The 18759-nt window shown below is 51.9% G+C and overlaps 1 protein-coding gene across 8 annotated transcripts in view; it reads right to left on the bottom strand.

Moving 5' to 3' along the window:
• NFATC2 (nuclear factor of activated T cells 2) overlaps positions 1–18759 on the bottom strand; it is a 155895-nt gene that overhangs the window by 100504 nt on the left and 36632 nt on the right. For 6 of the 8 annotated variants that reach the window (XM_040459816.1, XM_040459813.1, XM_040459817.1 and 3 more), the window contains exons 2-3: positions 15896–16910; positions 11327–11498 (exon numbers count right to left, since the gene is read on the bottom strand). In XM_040459816.1, the coding sequence (XP_040315750.1) occupies positions 11327–11498; positions 15896–16910 (1187 nt within the window). The remainder of the gene's footprint in view (positions 1–11326; positions 11499–15895; positions 16911–18759) is intronic. The other 2 variants (XM_040459819.1, XM_040459818.1) reach the window with 1 other exon arrangement.

Here is an 18759-nt window from a genome sequence, read left to right on the forward strand (position 1 = left end):
GAGTCCCTTCACAGAAACCTACGTTTTGCGGGGAAGCGCACGCCCTGCGAATGCATCTCCTGCCTTCAAACTTAATTTAGAAGAGAAACCAGGGAAGTCTACACCTAGAACTGTGCTGATCGTCTTACAGAAATCCTCCCACAGAAATCCTCTAAGCAACATTTTGTCCAGCTTGCCACTGGGGAAACTGAGGCTTCAGGCGGTCCGATTATCCTTCACAACCACACCACTGGTGCGGTGAGAAGAATCCAGGCTGAAGAGCCAACAGGTAGGTCCCACGGCCAGCTGACACAGGTTTGATCGTTCAGGTTTGCCGTGGGGGGCTGGCCCCCAACCCCCTACTCCCCAGAGATGCTAACATCTCAAGTCCCAAGTGCAGGCTATGCCATCCATAAAAACGAAGTTAACGGGGTAGGGATGCTTTTAAATCAGCAGAAATGCCTTTCTTGCAATCGAGAGTTAAATTCAAATGCCTTAAGGGGCCATGCAGGGAATGTAACCTGCAGGCCTCTGGGCTTCCAGGCCCTTCCATCAGGACACGTGGGGTGTGTCCACTGAAGTCCACACCCCGGGAGACAGCACCACCCACACACAAGCCAGCTGTTTCTCCGCACCTGGGGCGGGGGCCGGGGGGCTGTTGGCTGCAGTGAACAGAAGGGAAGAAGCCAGGTGGCCCGCGACACACGATGGAAGGCAGGAGCCAAAAATCTGCCTGGATGCTCAACCAAACTGGATTTATCTCCTGAATTTTTCAAAATACTTAAGTAACAACAAGAGCCCCCAAGGAACGACCTGGTAAATTATCTCAAGGCCATTAAAGGTTCCTATTTTTCCTTTGGAGCCAGACCACCTAGATTCAGTCTGCACCTCGCTCACTTCCTGTGGGACCTCAGGCAAGTTACTCAACCTCGCTGTGCCTCCAAGTACTACCTAGAAACAATGATAGCGTTATACCCACTTACAGATGGAAAGTAATTCGCGGTCTAACGCAGATCTTGATAGGTGCTATTCTCCCCCTGGGGTCATCCCAATAACCTGATACAGACTGGACCGCGTAAGGAGGGCAGGAGTGGGGTGCCCCCCACACACACACCTTTTCAAACCTAATGTAGGCCTGAGGATGACATAGAACAGGGGAAATGGTTTGGCCAAGAAGCTCAACAGATGTGCTTTTAAATTCTGGTCCACCTTATCCAGACCCCAGGCCCGTGAGCAAGTCCTCTGACCGCGCACGGAGCGCGATGGGCACACGATGGGTACCGACGTCACCCGTGCCATCGGCATTGAACCCGTGTCCGTCCTGGCTCCAGAACCGTGGCATGAAATCAAAACTTCCGCAGAAGAATCAATGCCCCCTTTGTTATCCTAACAGGACGGTGCAGAGAAAATCGACAATAATCGGAAACAGTAACAAGGAGCACACGCTGAGCACCTGTGGCGTGCCGGGCCCTGTTCCATGCACTTCCCTGCAGTAAGTCATTTACTCTTTGCCAAGACACTAGGAGGTAGGCATGGCTATTATCCCTTCTGATGAGCTGTGTGACCTTGAACCTCAGTTTCCTCATCTGTAAATGAGGTTAACAATAGCACCACGACCTGCTGCAGTAGGCACACAGGGAAAGCTCAGTCAAGGTCACTAGTGACCATGTGCTCCTTGGAGAAGGCACTCAATGCCTCTGAGCCTGTTTCTCCATACAGAGAACAAGGACAGCAGTCCTGCCTAAGCCAGTCCATGTGACGTGCTTATCACACAGTAAGTGCTCAATAAACAGACATGCTCATGGGCAGTCAGCACACAGTCTTCCCGGAGGCTCAGAACAAGCGACTTTAACTTCCCCCACTATCTCCCAGGATCTGGAGAATAGCTTTGCTGCCGTCACAGAGGGAAGAAGGCCTGGTGAGAAGCCATCACCTCCCCCTCTCTCTCCTGGCACGTTGGAGCCGAGAGGTGCTCAAAAATCCACCTCCAGCAGATACGTCCTTTCTCACAGGGCCAGAGAAAATTTTTGCCTCGCTTGAGGGTCCCTCGGGAGAGAAGGTGGGGACAAGGGTGGGACCTGGATGCGGAACACTGGGCCCGGGGCTCCAGTCACACCCAGCCGGGCACCGGCCGCCCAGAGCTGCTATGAGGAGCCTTTGCTCAGCCCCGTCCCATTTTACCCTGGCATTAACCCCAGCTGCAGTGCTCTGTGCTGGGGCGTCGTGCAGGGCCGGCTGGGAGCAGGTGACGGATGAATGAATAGGTAAGAGGAAAGATTCGAACCCAGAAGCTAAAAGCCAAGGTCAGGGCAACACACTAGTTGCCTTTAGCCGAATGATGTCGGTCAACTTCTCCCGTGCCTCCCTATCCACCTGTATTACCACCTCAGTCTGTGTTTGCAAGGATGAAGATCACACATGTAACGAACAACGTAGCAATAAACCACCCTCAGAGGGCTCACAGCACCCTAGATGAGTCTCAGATTCGGCTAACTCAGCCAGAGAAAGCCTGAACAGGCACCAGCATCTAATCTTCGGCCAGCACAGCTCAGAAGATCCCAGATCCAATCGCTACGTTACTCAACCAAAGAACCGATCAAATGCCCGCTCTGTGCCAAGGATCACGCTGGACGCTTCTGTTGAGCATCCTAACGACTCAGGACGCAGCCAAACAGTCCGAAAGACACAGGTCTTCACCCCTTTACAACGGAAGAAAATGCCACCCAGCCAGTTACCCGGAGTCCCGAAGCCAATGAACGCTAGGACTGCCTTGCTCTAAGCCACCTGCTTTTTCTTCTTCCGAGAGGCAGGCCGTTAAATGGAGGCTCCGGCTTCGGGCCTCCTCTGTCCAGATCAATGCCGCCGCTCACCAGCTGGGCGACATCAGGCAGGTTGTGTAACCTGTGTCCCAGTTCCCTTGTCGGTAAAACGAGAGTTGTAACTGCAAAGGTTAAGTAGGTCACTCTAAGGAAAGTACACAGTAAGTGCTCTATAAGTGCAGCTCTCGTTGTTACATCACAGTGCCCGGCCTGTAGGAGGGACCCAAAAAGTCGTCTGTGGGACAAATCAAGTTTGCTCCATATGTTCCCACTGGTTGCCAGATAGGGCAAGCCTCTGACTTAATCACTCCCTTTGGAACGACTGTGTCTCCAAGATTCTGGAAGCTGTCTGTTTTCTCCCTACCTCTGGGGGCCAGGTCTCACTGACTTGTGACAGTTTACCTTCTGATGTGGACTCTGCGAGCCCGGTATGATCCAGCCTCACACCTGCTCATCACCCACACCGGGACACCGCCCTGCCCTAGACACCCGCTCTCCTCCACCCGGCTCAGCCCTGGAGGCCAGTTCCGGTCTCTGGTCCTCCACAAAGCCTCCCTGCCCACTCGAGGTCGCACACAGGAGGCCACATCTGCTCCACAGACGCACTGGGTTTGCTCCGCGCTCTTCAGGGTTTTTAAATTAATGGCCAGTGTTACCGTCGAGAGACTAGCAGGGCCAAAGAGAAGCTGGTAAGGGTGGCCCCTCTAAAAGCTGGCATCAGCGTCCCCACCATGCCCATCCCCCTCTTCACAAGGCTGGGTCAGGCCGTCTTCCCTCTGAAGGCAGGCGAAGTCTCCGTGGGGACGGGCAGGGTGGCTCAGCCCTGGGGACTCAGGCCTTTCCCAAGACTACAACCACACCCATGCCTCCCGACCACAGCCAATCTCTCAAATAAACCAGTTAGCCCGGCTTTCGAGATACACCCAGAATCCAACCGCCTCTGGTGCCCTCCGCCCCGAACCCTGGCCCAGCCACACTCCCTTCTCCCCTGGACCGCAGCAGCTCCTCCCTCTTCTTCCGCAGGCCCGTCATCAGTTCTTACCCACGCAGCAGCCACAGAGATGCCCAGAAAACCAAAGTCACCCCCCGTCCCTCCCAGCTCCCACCTCACCCAGAACGAAAGCCCTCTGCGTCCCCAGCCCATGCACGCTGGGCCCAGATGGCCCCTCAGCCGGGAGCACTCACCCCCCAGCCCCCTGCACCTGCCTTTTCCTCCTTTCTCTCCTCCTTTGCTCGGATGCCACCTTCTCAGGAAGGCCGATCTGACCCCTCCCAATACCCCAATTCCCCTTGGCCTGGTCATTTTCCCATGGTACTTATCACCTTCCAACATACTATTTAACTTTCCTACTTAGTAGATTTATTGTTTATCTCCCCGCAGGCAGAAGGTCAGCTCCACGGGGGCAGGAATTTCTGTCTGTTTTGTTCACAGCCACATTCCCAGCGCCTGGAACGGTGCCTAGCGCAGGGAAGGTGCTTGGTAAATATTTCAAACAAACGGATGAATGAGTAAAGGAACCTCTAGGGTCTCAGAAGCTCGAGCCACCTGGCTTTCCTTTCCCTCTCCAGGAAGGCCAGACTGAACCCTCCAGAGGACCAAACACAGTAGCTTCTAGACAAATTAGCATCTGTAAGACCGGCTTCCTGTTTCTTATCTTAAAAGTGGGGGGGACGGGTGGGGGGGGGCGCTCACCAAGCACAAAATTGGGTTATCCGCCTAGAAGCCCACGTGCACAGCCACTTGCCAAAGGAGACTGCTCACTGTGACGACGGCAGCTTTGCCCCGTAAGGAGAAAACTCCACCTGGCTTCTCTCTGCCCCTTCTGAGACATAATTCAAAGTGAGTCGTGGAGAGTCTAAAGGCTAAAATCCAACAGGATGAAAAGCACAGCCTCGCGACAGATGAAAGCTTGGAGACCTGGCTGGCCTCCTCCGGATGGAGGCGAGGGGAGGTGCGCCCCTGGCCTCTGCTCCCCTGAACAGGTGCGCCCCTGGCCTCCGCTCCCCACCCCGCGGAGCTCGAAGCTGGTCGGGGTTCCCCCTCGTGAAACAGAGATCGGGTTTCTGCATCGGTAAGGGCTTTCTCCTAAAGGAACCACCCATGTTTTTCCCATATGTCTGAACATCTGTTTGCAAGAATGGTCTCTGGAGATGTGTGCCCAGGTTAAACACTCTCATTTTGCTTACTTTCTAACTGAAAGGATGCCTTTCCAGCCATTCTTTCTGCTGAAAACAAGTCCCAGAGAGTGGGAAGAATAGCGTGTTTTGAAAGCCCCGGCACGAGGATGGACAAGGAACACGACAAAGTGTCCTCTTCCACGCGGGAATATGGCGGAAGGGTCCGGAAGCAGGCCGGGACAGGATTCCACGGCAATGGCATTACGCGGGCCACTATCGACCGGGGTGTGATTAGATCCCACAAGCTGCAGAGCTGTGTAAATGCTGGAAGGCCCAACTTTGCACAGCAGCCTGTGCACGGAAGTTGTGTCCACCAAAGGACCCCGGCGTCCTGCCCTGAAACAGAACGAGGAAACGATAGCCGGATTCTGCCAGTGGGCACGGGGCTCTTTCAAGGTGAGTCAGGTGGTTCCCTTCCTCATCTGATCCTTGCAGGTCAAAAGTCAGGCCACGGAATTGAGATTCCCTGGTTCCTCAGAAAGCGCCATAAGCTTGTTCGATTTCAAAGGGGTTGAAAGCTTTATAAAGGAAACACCGTGAGCCTGGCTGCGAACACTACCCCTTCCCTAACCAGACAATTCTTAGAAATCGTACAAATATAGCCTCCCTCTTATCTCCCTGTCTATTTGATAAACCTTGAAGCAGCCCAGGGCCTCATTTGCCCCAGAGGACATCTGCCCTGAGCCAAATCTCACACAAGGTTTGATTTTTGCAGCCAAAACTTAACAACCAGGAACTTCACATGAAAATTCAGAGTCTGAGCTTCTCCCGAAAAGAACCTATAAACCCTGGCAAGGCTGGACCCACGTTCCCACATGGTACACCCAGCGGGGGCTGACTAGCGGCTGCCTCCTCGAGATGAGGTGCACGCTCTGCTGTGCCCTACTCCCCACCACTCCCTACTGTCCCTGGCACTGGCCACTGGCCAATTCAGCCATGTCTTCTCGTCGCCTGGCCCCCACCAGCTTGTCAGTTGGTGATACTGTTTCTCCCATCTCTTCTTTGGTTCCCGCCTTCAGTCCATTGCTTCTCGAGAGATGCAGGGTCCTGTCCGGGGGTGGGAAATAAACCCTTGCACGTGGCTCCACGCTAAGCCCCCTAGTGGTGGCACGTGTGGCCCTGTGCCGTTCCGCAGGCCTGAGGGTGAGCAAGTCGAGCACTTTGCTTCCGAGCTCTGGGCCCCCAAGTCCAACCGCCTGTTGACATCTTTACCTAGACACCTCACCAGCCCTCCTGACTTCCTACGCCCCGAACTGAATTCATAATCTTCTCCTAAGAAAATGATTCCTCCCCCAAGTCTTCCCACATGACATAGGACACCATCCTGTACCCAGGGGCCCCTTCACCTCCCACATCTAGGCCAGAACGGAGTCCTGAAGATGACGCCGTAGAGTCCCTCCCCTCCCCGCCCCTCCCACTGCTGCCTTGTCCCCAGCACCTCCGTCTTCACCTGGTACCACCATAGCCCATCAAATTCACCCCCCTGCTCCCTTCCTTGTCCCTTCTAACCCACACCCGAGAAAGAAGCCGGAAGGATCCTACAAACAGTAAATCAGCATCACCTTCCTCCCGTACTTAAAATTCGTTACTCCCTTCCCCTGGAATAAAACCCAAGCTCCGCACCTTGGCTTATGAGTCCTGCACAGTGTGGCCCCGCCAACCCATCAGCCCCCAAGCTAAACTCAAGTGGCACTGGCCCTCCGTTAGCCCCTCAGACACACCAAGTTCCTCCCTGCCTCAGGACCTTTGCACACACTGTACCTTACGCCAGGAACACTCTCCCACCACTACCCAGAGAGACCAAGAAACAGAGAGAAGAAGGGCATCATTCCTCACTTCGCCGGCTCTGTCCCCTGCTCTAGGTCACAGGTGGTAAGTCACAGCCTCAGCAAGACTCCCTTCTACAGCAGACAGAAGTATTCTCTTGGCATGGCTGCTTTGGTTGAAGTTGTAAGCCGTGAATTTATGTTGTAAATCCAACAGATGGGCTCCCCAACCGCTCAGCATGTCTTGCCCTAGAGTCCAGGTGCCATTCCAGATTGCCCTCATCTGCCTCCCTGAGCCACTCACAGCTCAGCAACGGTCACGCCAAGCCATTCTGGTCTACTTTGCACCTCCAGTGCCCCCAGAGCTCCATCGGGGCAGAAACTGTATTCATCCTGCCCATCATGATATTACCAGCACTTAGCGCAGTGCCTGGCACACAGCAGGTCCTCAAGAAAATAGCTGCCAAATGAAGGAGTCAGGAGATCTGAAAGCATTTAAGGTTTCGAACAGACTTCCTTCCAAGACCAGGTGACATTCGAGGGGGGGGGGGGGAAGAAACACAACGCCAAACATGACATATGCTTAAGATTTTAAATTTTATATGTAAAGAAGTGAAGGGGTCTTGTACTCATTTTATTTTCTTATAAAGAGGAGCATAAAACCACTAGGCGTGCAAAAAAAGTGAAGTTTTATGGTGCAGTAAATAAAAAAGAGAAGGGTGGGGACCAATCATGGAGGGGGGAAAGGAGCCGTGGTACAGTACAGAAATAGAAACAGATGTAGAGATAAGAGACAGATCAAGAGAGAAACCAGCAAAGTACAAAACAGGGCTACGCTGCTCTTCTGGGAACGAAAGGGCAACCCTCCAAATTTCGAAAGGGGTTTTCATTGCTACCTATGGGGTAAGAGCACTTGTCCCAAGTCCCCTCTCCATTTTTCAAAGAAGGTTTTTTTTTTTTTTTTTTAATTTTTTTTTCAACGTTTATTTATTTTTAGGACAGAGAGAGACAGAGCATGAATGGGGGAGGGGCAGAGAGAGAGGGACACACAGAATCGGAAACAGGCTCCAGGCTCCGAGCCATCAGCCCAGAGCCCTATGTGGGGCTCGAACTCACGGACCGCGAGATCGTGACCTGGCTGAAGTCGGACGCTTAACCGACTGCGCCACCCAGGCGCCCCAAAGAAGGTTTTTAAAAACCGACTTACTACGCTAAAAATCAGTGGTCAGCACATTGCATTTTGAAGAGAACACAATCTATTCAAATAATTAAAAAAAAAAAAAAAAAAAAAAGACTCCACTTGGTTATCTTTAGAGAATGTGGCCGCAAACCTTGAAGTCATGCACTGGGTTTTCAAAGTTATGAGCAAGAAGAGGGATGGGGGGCATGAACTTCAACACAGCCCAGCAGAGGTCTTTCGAATTGCACATCCAGCCCGTTCCCTTCTCTGGAACGTTCCACGGCCTCAGCCTTAAACGAATGGGTAAGCAGAGCTTAGCCCACCGCACGTGGTCCAACCTCTCTGGCCAAGCCAACTGGGCCAGTGGGCCTTCCCAACCAGGCCAATTAGAATCTCCCTGAGAAATCACAATTTGGGCCCCAAAAAGGCGGTGCGGGGACAGCACATAAGATCGGCAGGCAGGAGGTGTGGGCATTTTCCCTCCAGGCTTTCTCTGCCTGGTAAGAGTGTGGAGTCGGGGGAAGATGGTCTGAGAGAGACGTGAAACATCAGGAACGTTGTAACACAGAGACAGCCAGGCCCGTGGGTCCAAATCCCAGGCCCATTCGACAGCTCTGACCTTGAACAAGTTCCTTGACATCTCCTTGACCTAACTGCGACCTGCTTTTAGGGCTCCTTTAAGGATTAAATAAATTAACACACACGGCATTGGAACAGGGTCTGATACACAGTAAATGCACGCTGCACAGTAACTATTATGATCATTCTGCGCAACCCTAAGCTCACGAGGCTGAGAATCTCTCGCTGTTTTGTACACACCCCAGCCCAGAGCCTAGAACCGCGCCCGGTACACAGGAGTGCTCAACCAGTGTTTGTTGAGCGATCGGGCCATGAAGATACCATCCAGCCCTGGGAGGACAGAGACCCCGGACAGAGCCTGCTAACTTTTCTCCTGATCCCAGCTCCTCCTCCAACAGGGCGATCCGGCCGGGTCTCGTCCAAGCCCCAAGTCAGATCACGCTTCCTTCCTGCTTTTCACGTCTCAGGATAAAGCCAAACTCTCCCCGCTGGCTACCCCAGGCCCTGCACACTCTGGCCCCTGCCTCCCTCCCTCCCTCCCTCCCTCCGTCCCCTTCCTTCTGGTCCTTCATGCTCCACTTATATTTGGCCTCCTCTGCTCCTCTAACGTGATTCCCTCTACTTCCTTCTGCCTCCAGGCACCTGCACCTGCCGCTCCCCCGCCTCCTCAGCCCCAGCCTGAGGGAAATCTTAGCATGTGTTTTTCCCTAGTTTCCACTGGCTCCTCCGTTTTACACACCCAGAGCCTCACGCTCGTTTCCTGTGTGCGACTTGCCACCGTGTGTACTTCTATCATTTGTGTGTGACGATGTAGCCGACGACTCTGGCTCCTAGACCGTGAGCTCCAGGAAGAAAGCGCTCATAGCTTCTTTTTTATTCTTCACTGTATTTTCGTAGCGAGCACGGTATATGGCAAAAAGTCGGTGCTCAACACATACTTGCGGAGGGAATGAATCCACCTGCCGAATGGGTTGACTGAACAAAGAAGTAAATTGGGGACCGGTCTCAAGTCTGGCTTCTTTCTGAGTTGAGTCTCCTAGCCTGGTTTTGCAGTCGTAGCCTCCTCATACAATCCCCCTCTTCTAATGTGCCATGAGTGAGTTTCCCTGCCATTACTAAACAGCACAGACGCACTTTGACTCCAACGCACAGAGTAACACCACCCTCTGAGCCAGGAAGCCCCGTCCTAGAATAGATAAGCCTAGACCAATAATGATACAAAGACTTCCCTTCCCAGAAAACAATTTTCATGCACGCCAGAGTGAATGGTACCAGACCAGCCCTCCCACCGTAAACAACTATAAATCGGGACAAACATCTAGAAGTCAACAACTTTCAGGCATTGGACAGCAGGCAGCCTAAGACTGTGGCCACTGAGGGAAAGGAAACACAGGAGCCCCTGTCCCCTCCAGCTCCCTGCCTGAGGACAGCTTCCACACCACCGGCGCGGAGTCACGTCCACCAAGCACCCAAAAAGGTTATTGACACCGCATGGCAAACACCTTGGACTTGCCACAGATCCGCCATAACAAAATGTGAAATCAAGTCTACACAAGTATAAAGTGGCCAGTCAGCTGCTGCTTCGCCTTTGAAGGAAGATAACAAAATCCAGAGTCTCTCTGTCCAGTAAATATATTATCATCACAATATTAGAATATAGTCAACAATTACTAAACATGCAAAGAGAAAGGAAGGTGCGGCTCACGGTCAAGGAAAAGAAGCAATGAATAAACACAAATGGCAAAATAGCTGTGATGGCAGCTCCAGAAAAAGCAACTGCCAGGACGTGGAAGTTCCTATTATTATCACAAAAGTCCTTAACCAGGTGTATACACCCAAAGCGCCTATGGAGATTTCAGAGATTTTGGATTTTTGTTTGTTTGCTGATCTCAGCTCTACTCATGTTATGCAATGTCTCATTGAGTAGTTTCAGGGGATGCTTAGGAATCCGCCGTTTTCACAACCTCTCTAGAGGCTCTCATGAATACTACATCAGATTCTTATCATAGAATACATCCACCTTAAGGCAAATACAAATAAAAGTTAAATTTATACGTATTGAAGGTTCTGCTTAATCGAGTTGGTTGGTGGGCACCAATCAGCACTCCCTGGTTGAACAGATTACACAACTAAGAAAGATCATTTCAACTTGAATTATTTTGCAGAAAAACGCACACTTCTCTATTTATTTTGACTGAAATAAAAACTGAGGTTAAATCAAAAGCCACAGACGCAAAAGATAATGATTAAGAAGAAAAAACTAGAGGAAACGCTCATGGTATAATATTTTAAAAATCAGAAAACCAGCTACTATAATGTCAAACATTTAAATGTATATGAATAGACATTGCCATGTTTGCGAACAGAAAAAAAGGCAACAAGAAATAGGTCGAAATGCTAATAGTATTTCTGTTATGTTTAATTTTAATTTTCCCGTTTTTCTATACTTCACAAGAGTGTATGGATTTTCCTCAGTGGACTCTCCTCTGAAATTTAAACACAAAATAATGGCTTCCGAAACCTTCTGTCAACACACAAACCCCTGCAAAACTCTAGCAATTTTTCAATCAGAAAGAGAAGAGAAGAAATAACTTAAGAATATCATTTCTATCCTTATCCAGCTCAGGAAGACTTTCTTCTCTGGTCTCTGAGTAGCTGGACTAGTTTCTGATCCTACTAATTCCATCTCAAATTTCCCATCTGTTAGACGAGTAGGAGGCCGAGACACATACCACAACCCAACAAATAATAGGCAGTGGCTGAGCGAAAATCGATCACTTAATAGAAATGAAAGACACAAAAAGGAAAAGAATTCAAGTCCATACCTGAACGACAGGGTGGCCACCAGTTGGAGCTTTGACAGCCCCTCGGCTGCCTTCTGTCTCATAGTGGGCCCGGTGATGTGGCTTGGGCTGCACCTCAATCCGCAGCTCATAGGACCCCGACTGGTGGGAGAGTGGCCACTCAAGCGGAGGGAGGGATGCGGTCACTGGAATACTGAAGGAGGAAACAGAATCAGTCGTGTGTACAAGAAATCAGAACCAGTCGACCTGTACAATAAACGTAAATGGTCCCTTTTCTGAAAAATCATGTCAGAGGGTACAGGAGTAAAGTACTGGCTGTTGGAAAGCACATATTTCTCAGACAGAATAGGTAGGATTCTACTCAAGTGAGAGATCTTTGTCTTTGTTTTCTCTTCCACCTTTGATGAAAACAGTGTGACTGACATCTCAGTTTGTGAAGCTAATTTCATTACATGTGAGTTCTAGCATATTTCTAAATGTTACCACTCCTTGTCCTCTGGGAATTTTGAGGAGTACCATCTCCTTCCTCTAAAAATCACCCCTTACCCAGAATGTTCTCCCTTTCCAAAGGAGTAAGTGTGGGAGAAATTACCTGAAGTGGAAATCAGCAGCCCACGTGTGTCACAGATGTGCAATGTGACCTTAGGCAAGTAACCTCACCTCTTTTATCTCCAGTGTCTTATAATAACATATCAAATGGACCAGATGGCACCTGAGAGTTGTTTCAGTTCTTATTTCCAAGTCTGATGCTCTCGATTAAAAGCTGCTTTTAAGGAGAGACCATTTCTAGTCACAGCCATTGGCTCTCAGGACCAGTAAAGAACATCTAACCATAGAGAAGTGTCTGATTTTGGTATGGATGAGTCAAACCACCGGACCCCTAAATTTAAAGGAAGAGGAGAAGTCAAGAACATGACCGGAGTTACCCACCCGTGTTTAAGTCCAAGCTCCACCTCTAGCTACTTTGAGCAGATGCCTCTATTAAGTTTCCCTGGGCCTTAAGTTTCCTCCATTGTGAAATGGAGCTACGGAGATCACATGAAGAGCTTAGCACAATAACTACTCAATAAATATCAGGCTATAATCATGTTTCCCTGTATATACACTCCATATTTCAAAGTTATCTCCTATACTCTAATTTACTTGTGGTTATAGTATTAGATATATAGGCCTTTACATCTGAAGTTGTAATGACAGCCATTAAGTTTCATTTTCTTATAGAATCTTAACCCTACCCAGCACACCCAACAGGTACTTGACACGTGGTTAGAATCATGTAATTAAAGAGTTGGCTGAGGTCTTAATGATCTACCTAGACCATTCCTTCAGAGTCTTAGGGAACACAGATATTTTCCCAAGATTACAAGGCTCCAACTTATGTCTCTTGACTCTCAGTCCAGTGCTCCATGCACGTCTCCATGCTACTAGAGATATGCTACTTCTTATCTTACTGATTTATTTAAAATAGGGCCAAGAAAATATCTCACTTATAGAATGGCTCTGGAACAATACTCGATATTTGATAGGTTCTCGGTCAGTAGTCAGTGGGTGGGTGGGTAGATGGCTGGATGGCTAAATGAATGAATGAGTGAGCAGTCTTATTCCAAAGAAGCCCCATATATTCAAAGTAGCTCCAAAGTTGGAAATGCATGGATTTGTGTCACTATGTCCTGATTTTGTACATGTGGCACCAATCGTTAATCCAATCAGGATATTCTTTTCCACTAAGCCTGGAGCTTCTAAAAGCTACCCTTATAGGGGCGCCTGGGTGGCGCAGTCGGTTAAGCGTCCGACTTCAGCTCAGGTCCCGATCTCGCGATCTCGTGGTCCGGGAGTTCGAGCCCCGCGTTGGGCTCTGGGCTGATGGCTCAGAGCCTGGAGCCTGTTTCCGATTCTGTGTCTCCCTCTCTCTCTGCCCCTCCCCCGCTCATGCTCTGTCTCTCTCTGTCCCAAAAATAAATAAACGTTGAAAAAAAAAAACTAAAAAAAAAAAAAGCTACCCTTATCAACTGGTCTTAGGGAAGCACTTGCAATGAAACCAATTCCATTCCTTCTCCATCATAGCAGTACCAAGGGCAATGCAGTGGGACCCCATAAACCCCATCAGTGCTGAAGTCCAACTCGAACATGCAGTCCAACTTCAAATTATGTTGTCACAATGCAAGCAAATCTCCATCTCTTCTTTGCAACTAGATCACCTCCTGAAGCCCCCCCTTGCCCTGCAGTCTTAGAGCGTCCACCTCAGTTTCGGTCCCAACATGCCTTCTAGCTTCTGCCTGCAGCCAAGGGGCCATGTGTCTTACACACTCACACTCTTCATCATGCGAGTTAATTTTTTTTAATTTGCAAAATAAGGCTCATAAAAATATCACTTTACCCCTGTTCTAATATCTTTTGAAGTATCAAAAATATTCAGGGAGGAGAAGACCCAGTGGGCTATCTCTGAGTATCAACTTCAAATTTTGTTTGGTTCCGGAACAAGTCTTTGACGACTACAATACAATCTTAAGAATTAGACCATCAGAGCCAATGTGAAATTCTGCATTTGAATTCCAGCCCTCAGCCCCACACACCCGGAGACAAATGTTATCATGAGACTTCCCTGAACGTCCTATCTTCTCGATCTTACAGAAAACTGTCACAAACATCTCATCAGCTGGCACAAATTGGCCCTCCTAGGGACTAAAGTGGTCAGTATCGTTTGGACCAAGAGTAGAGAAGGAAGGACAAACGATAAAGTCTTTATAAAGTCTCAGACAAATGCAGCACAATCATATTTTATATTCATGTTCCTCCCCAATCTCAATCATTAAGTAAACCACGTTTCACAGACTGGTCTGTAGCAGAAAGAATAAGGAGTCAAGAATTTGAGATTCTAAGTTTCCAACTCTGTCACTGACTAGCTGGGTGACCGTGGCCACGTCCGCTCGCCTCACCAAGCCCAGGCTTCTCAACCTGCAGCAGGCGCTGGCCTTGACCAGCATTTCCTATGGTGGCTCCATACGACTTTGGTCACAGAACTAAGAGCCCCGTGGCCAAACGGCCTTTGAGATTACTGCGCGTTCTGTCCACAGCTGGGAGTGGCCCCTGCATAAAGATATCTGTTTAACTCTGTTAAACTCAGAATCTCCTTTTCTAAGGAACACCCATCGACCTGTGATGGCACCGGTGTTCTCAGAACCGCTCGGGAAGAAGGGCCAGACTGGAAGGCCCCTGTGGTCCGCTTTGGTCTGGTGTGGGATAAGCAAGGCCCGGGGGACAGAGCCCTCAACTACTCTCACCTCATCAATCACAACAGCCCCACCAAGATCTATTTTGGTGTTCAGTTTAGTATTTGCATAAAAAAAAAAAAGTTTCCCATTTGCTAAAAGCAAACGCTCTGAAGAATCAACGGCCTCATCCTATTACCGTATGGTTTTCAAAGTGTCAGGATGATTTTTAGCTTCGCTTTCATGGAACGTCATGTGCTTCTAACCTCTGGGCGCCTCATTTTTCTTAGCATCCAAATGAAGATAAAAATAATACCAACTAGATTTACTGGAGAATAAAATGATCCGTGGGCAATACTTAGAGTTGTGCCTAGCACGTGGCAAGCATCCTCAAATGCTGGTGATCATTATGGTCACTGTCATTCCTCTAACAACCATTGGGAGCTCAATCTTCTAGGACGAGGCTCATCCAGGAGAAAGTACTTTCTAAAGTGCCTCCCTGATAAGAAGATTCCCCTCTAAAACACAGCAGCTGCCCCTTCTTTTCACTCTTACTTTGTGCAGGCTTCGTGCCAAGAATTTGATACATATCCTCACACCTTGCAAAAAAACAAAAAACGAACGAAAAAACAATGAGGTGGGGACTAACCCACAGGGAATGAGTCAAGGTTTAGTAAGGTGCTCAGTGAGAAAGGGGATCCTGATTGATTAGCAATGTCTGCCTTGGGCACGGCATCCCAGAGATGCTGGATGAGAAAGCGGTCCTGCACGGCTAGTGATGCCTGTCATGGACACAGCAGGAGGGCAGCACCAGACATGCCCACAATCACACAGCCCCCGAGGGGTGGAAGCAGGACTCAAACCCGGTCCCGGGGGACCCCAAAGCCTACACACCGCCAGCTACACGCAGCGCTTCGGCTTCCCACGATTTCAAGCTCCTCGAGGACAGCAGATGCGAAAACCCACCAATTCCTCTTAGCGGAGGCTGGTAAATGCCCCGTATAAAGGCTTGCTCTGTGCTTCCCAGAACGTCCCCTCCACGGAGGCAGAAATTTCTGCCCGGTTTGTTCACCACGGCCTCCCCAACACCCACAGCAGTGCCCGCCTGGCACATAGTAGGTGCCTGATAAAACCCTGTCGCCGGAACGAATGCGCGAACCGGCCAGGGGCCATCGCAGGCATGCTCCCGACCACCTGGGGAGTTCCGGGGGCCCACGGAGAAACCACAGCTGGGAGAACTGAACCCCCCCACCCCCGCCAAGGTCTGGCAGCCAGGAGGCGGGACGGCCTGGGTGTGGACGCGGCCTGTCCCAGACGCTAAAGCACCACGCGCCCCCGCCCCCACCCCCGGGGAAACCGGTCCCCTCGGAGCCCCGCTCACCTGCAGAGGGGAAGGGCGGGCACCAGCTGCTTGGGCCACGTGGGCGGCATCAGCAGGATGGACTCGGGGGCCGAGTTCCTCCTCTCCTCCTGCTCGCAGGGGCCCAGAAATTCCACGGCGGCCGGGTACAGGTGGCGGGGCAGGCCGGCCTTGGGCGGGGCGGCGGACACGGGCGCCGGCTCGGGGCTGGTCTTCCACATCTTGGGGGGGATGCCGCAGGGCGAGTCGGCGGCGAGGCTGTTCAGGGCGTCCATGAGGACGGCGGAGCCGGCCGCGGCGGGGTAGCCGGCGGGGGCGCCGTCGTCCCGGGGCTGCGGCGAGGGGCTCCGGGAGCGCTGGGGCGAGGCTCCGGGCAGCGGGGCGACCGGGGCCCCGGCACACGAATGCCTCCGCTTGGCGCCAGGCGACGAGGAGCGGGAGGCCGGACGGGGCGCGGGCGAGCGGCGGCCCAGGCAGCTGTCCTCAGCGAGGCCGGTTCGAGGTGACATTATTGGCGAGGTTCTGGGGGAATAATGAGCAGGGATGTTTTGAAACTGGGGGCACAGGTCGTCGGGCCCGCCGTTATTGGGCGAGACGCAGGGCGAGGTGTAGGGGGAGAAGGTGTCGGAAACGAAGCTGGCAGAGGAGCCGCTGCTAGCCGGGCTCAAGCAAAGCGGCTCGCGGTAGCCCTCGAAGCCGGGCACGGGCAGCGTGAACCGCGGGCTGGCGGCCGCCCCGGCCAGGGCCGGCTGCTCCCCCAGCAGGCCAGCGTCTCTCCCGCGGAGGGGGCCCCCTGCCTGCATCAGTTCGTGAGATGGAGTGATCTCGATCCGAGGGCTCAGGCCCGAGGCCCCGGCTGGCTGGGCCGCGCTCAGAAAGTTCTGCGGCCCTACCCTATCCGGCTCTCCGAATCGGCCGGGGGGCTCGCCCGGGAGACTGGGGAGGGGGCTGTATGGCTTGAGGCCATAGTCCAGGACATCATCGGGGTATGCGAGTCCGGAGGGTGGGCTGGCGACCTTATGTGCATTCGGTTCTTCTGGAAAGAGAAGGGGGGGAGGGAGGGGTCTTTTTAAGCCTCTAAAACAGAACTCCCGGGCAGAACAATCCCAGATCGGGTTTGGCTCCTGTTTTTCTTCTTTGTTTTCTTAATAATCCCCCCCCCCGCCCCCCCCCCCCACCCCCGCCGCCTGTGCCAAACCCCGAGCTGGAACCTCCTTCCCTCACCAGAGGAAAGTGAGGCCACTTCATCCCCTATTCCTTGAAGACAGAGATGGAAGCGGAAAGATTTTAGTGCAGGTGCACAGAGCACAGCTCCTCCAAGCCACGCTGCCCTAGCCAGAGGCCCGGCAGGACGCCCCGGGCCAATGACGTCCCAACTTTTGGTTCAGGGGGACCCTGGGAAGAAACGTGTCTTTACTCCACGACTCGGTTCACACCCTCTCTACTGGAGCCTGAAACGAAGCTTCGCAAAAACAGTACTTACCCTCACCTTTCCTCTTGTCTGGGGTTATTTGGTTTAAGTGCTGGTCACAAGTCACTGAACAGATTTCCTGGCCCACCAGTGGGTCAGGACCCACGGTCTGAAAACCACGGACGCAGGCTCGTTTCAACAATTTGCACGTTTGGTACAGCCATGGGACGCACAGGCAGACTGCACCGGCTCTGAGTCCCAGGAGCTCTGGGTTCAGACCCCAGCCGCTCACGCTCAAGGGTGACTAGTGGCTTCGTTTAAAACCAGGACCCCTGAGTCGCATCTTATCTTGGGCCATTTTACAGACGAGGAAACTGGGGCCCAGGGAGGGGAAGGGATTCACCCAGAGGCACAGAGTTAGCAGGATGAGAAATCCCACAGACCAGCCCCTTGGTCCTCAAAAGGCAGAGCCACGGCTAAACGGTGTCCCAAACCATAAAAAAAGCAGCGGATGCAGAAGGACCGGATTTTTCTTTAGTAGCGGCCTTCTGTCTTAGGTTTCTGCCGCCACCTCAAAGGACAGACTCTGGAGAGTGGATTTAGGGAGGGAAGGAGCTGTTCCAACCAGCACCCTGACCCTGGGGGAACTCCTCCTCTCAGTAGAGGCCCCTCCCACCTCCCTGTGGGGGCTTGGTTCAGCCTGACCCCTCTAACGCGCCTTCCTACACCCAAACCATAGCGAGTCCTAACGACCCTACTGTCAAAACAGAAGCCACATTTGCACCACAACCCCCCTGGCCTGAGACGCCGGCCCGTCCTCTCTCGCCTGGACGTCAGTCACCTCCTCCCTGGGCTCCCCACTTCTGTCCTCACCCCCTCCAGTCTGTTCGCCATGCGTAGCCCCTTGACATGCCCGCCTGCAAAACTTTAAAGGCTTTCCCAAATGTGATCTGAAGCCCCTGAGCCCCGGTCTGTCTCACTATTCGTACCTGCCCATTTTCCCAGCCTGACTCAGCAACGGCCCCGCTGACCTCTTCTTCAGATATCTCCCGCCTTCAAGTTCAAGTGCCGTTCATTCTGCTGGAAACCCTCCCCCCGAGATCTTCACATGGCCGCGTCCCTGAATTCCTCCATGTGTCTGTTCAGCCAACGCTTCCTTAGATTGGCCCATCAGAAAGACTCCCTCCATCCCCACCTGTCGCTCTCCACCCCTTTTCCCTAACACCCGTTGCCAGCTGACACATCAGATATTATCTGTTTAGGGAGTCTCATCCTGATAGATCAGGGGCAGGCAAACGGACCGTGTTTGTAAATAAAGTTTTATTGGAAAGCACCCATTCCTGTTTGTTTACATACGGTCTGTGGCTTGTTTTTGTACTACAGCAGCAGAGTTGATGGGGGCGCCCGGGTGGCTCAGTCGGTTGAGCATCCGACTTGGGCTCAGGTCATGATCTCACGGTTTGTGAGTTCAAGC

Source organism: Herpailurus yagouaroundi, unplaced genomic scaffold, assembly GCF_014898765.1.
Source record: "Herpailurus yagouaroundi ecotype Mexico unplaced genomic scaffold, PumYag 246, whole genome shotgun sequence".
Taxonomy (NCBI): domain Eukaryota; kingdom Metazoa; phylum Chordata; class Mammalia; order Carnivora; family Felidae; genus Herpailurus; species Herpailurus yagouaroundi.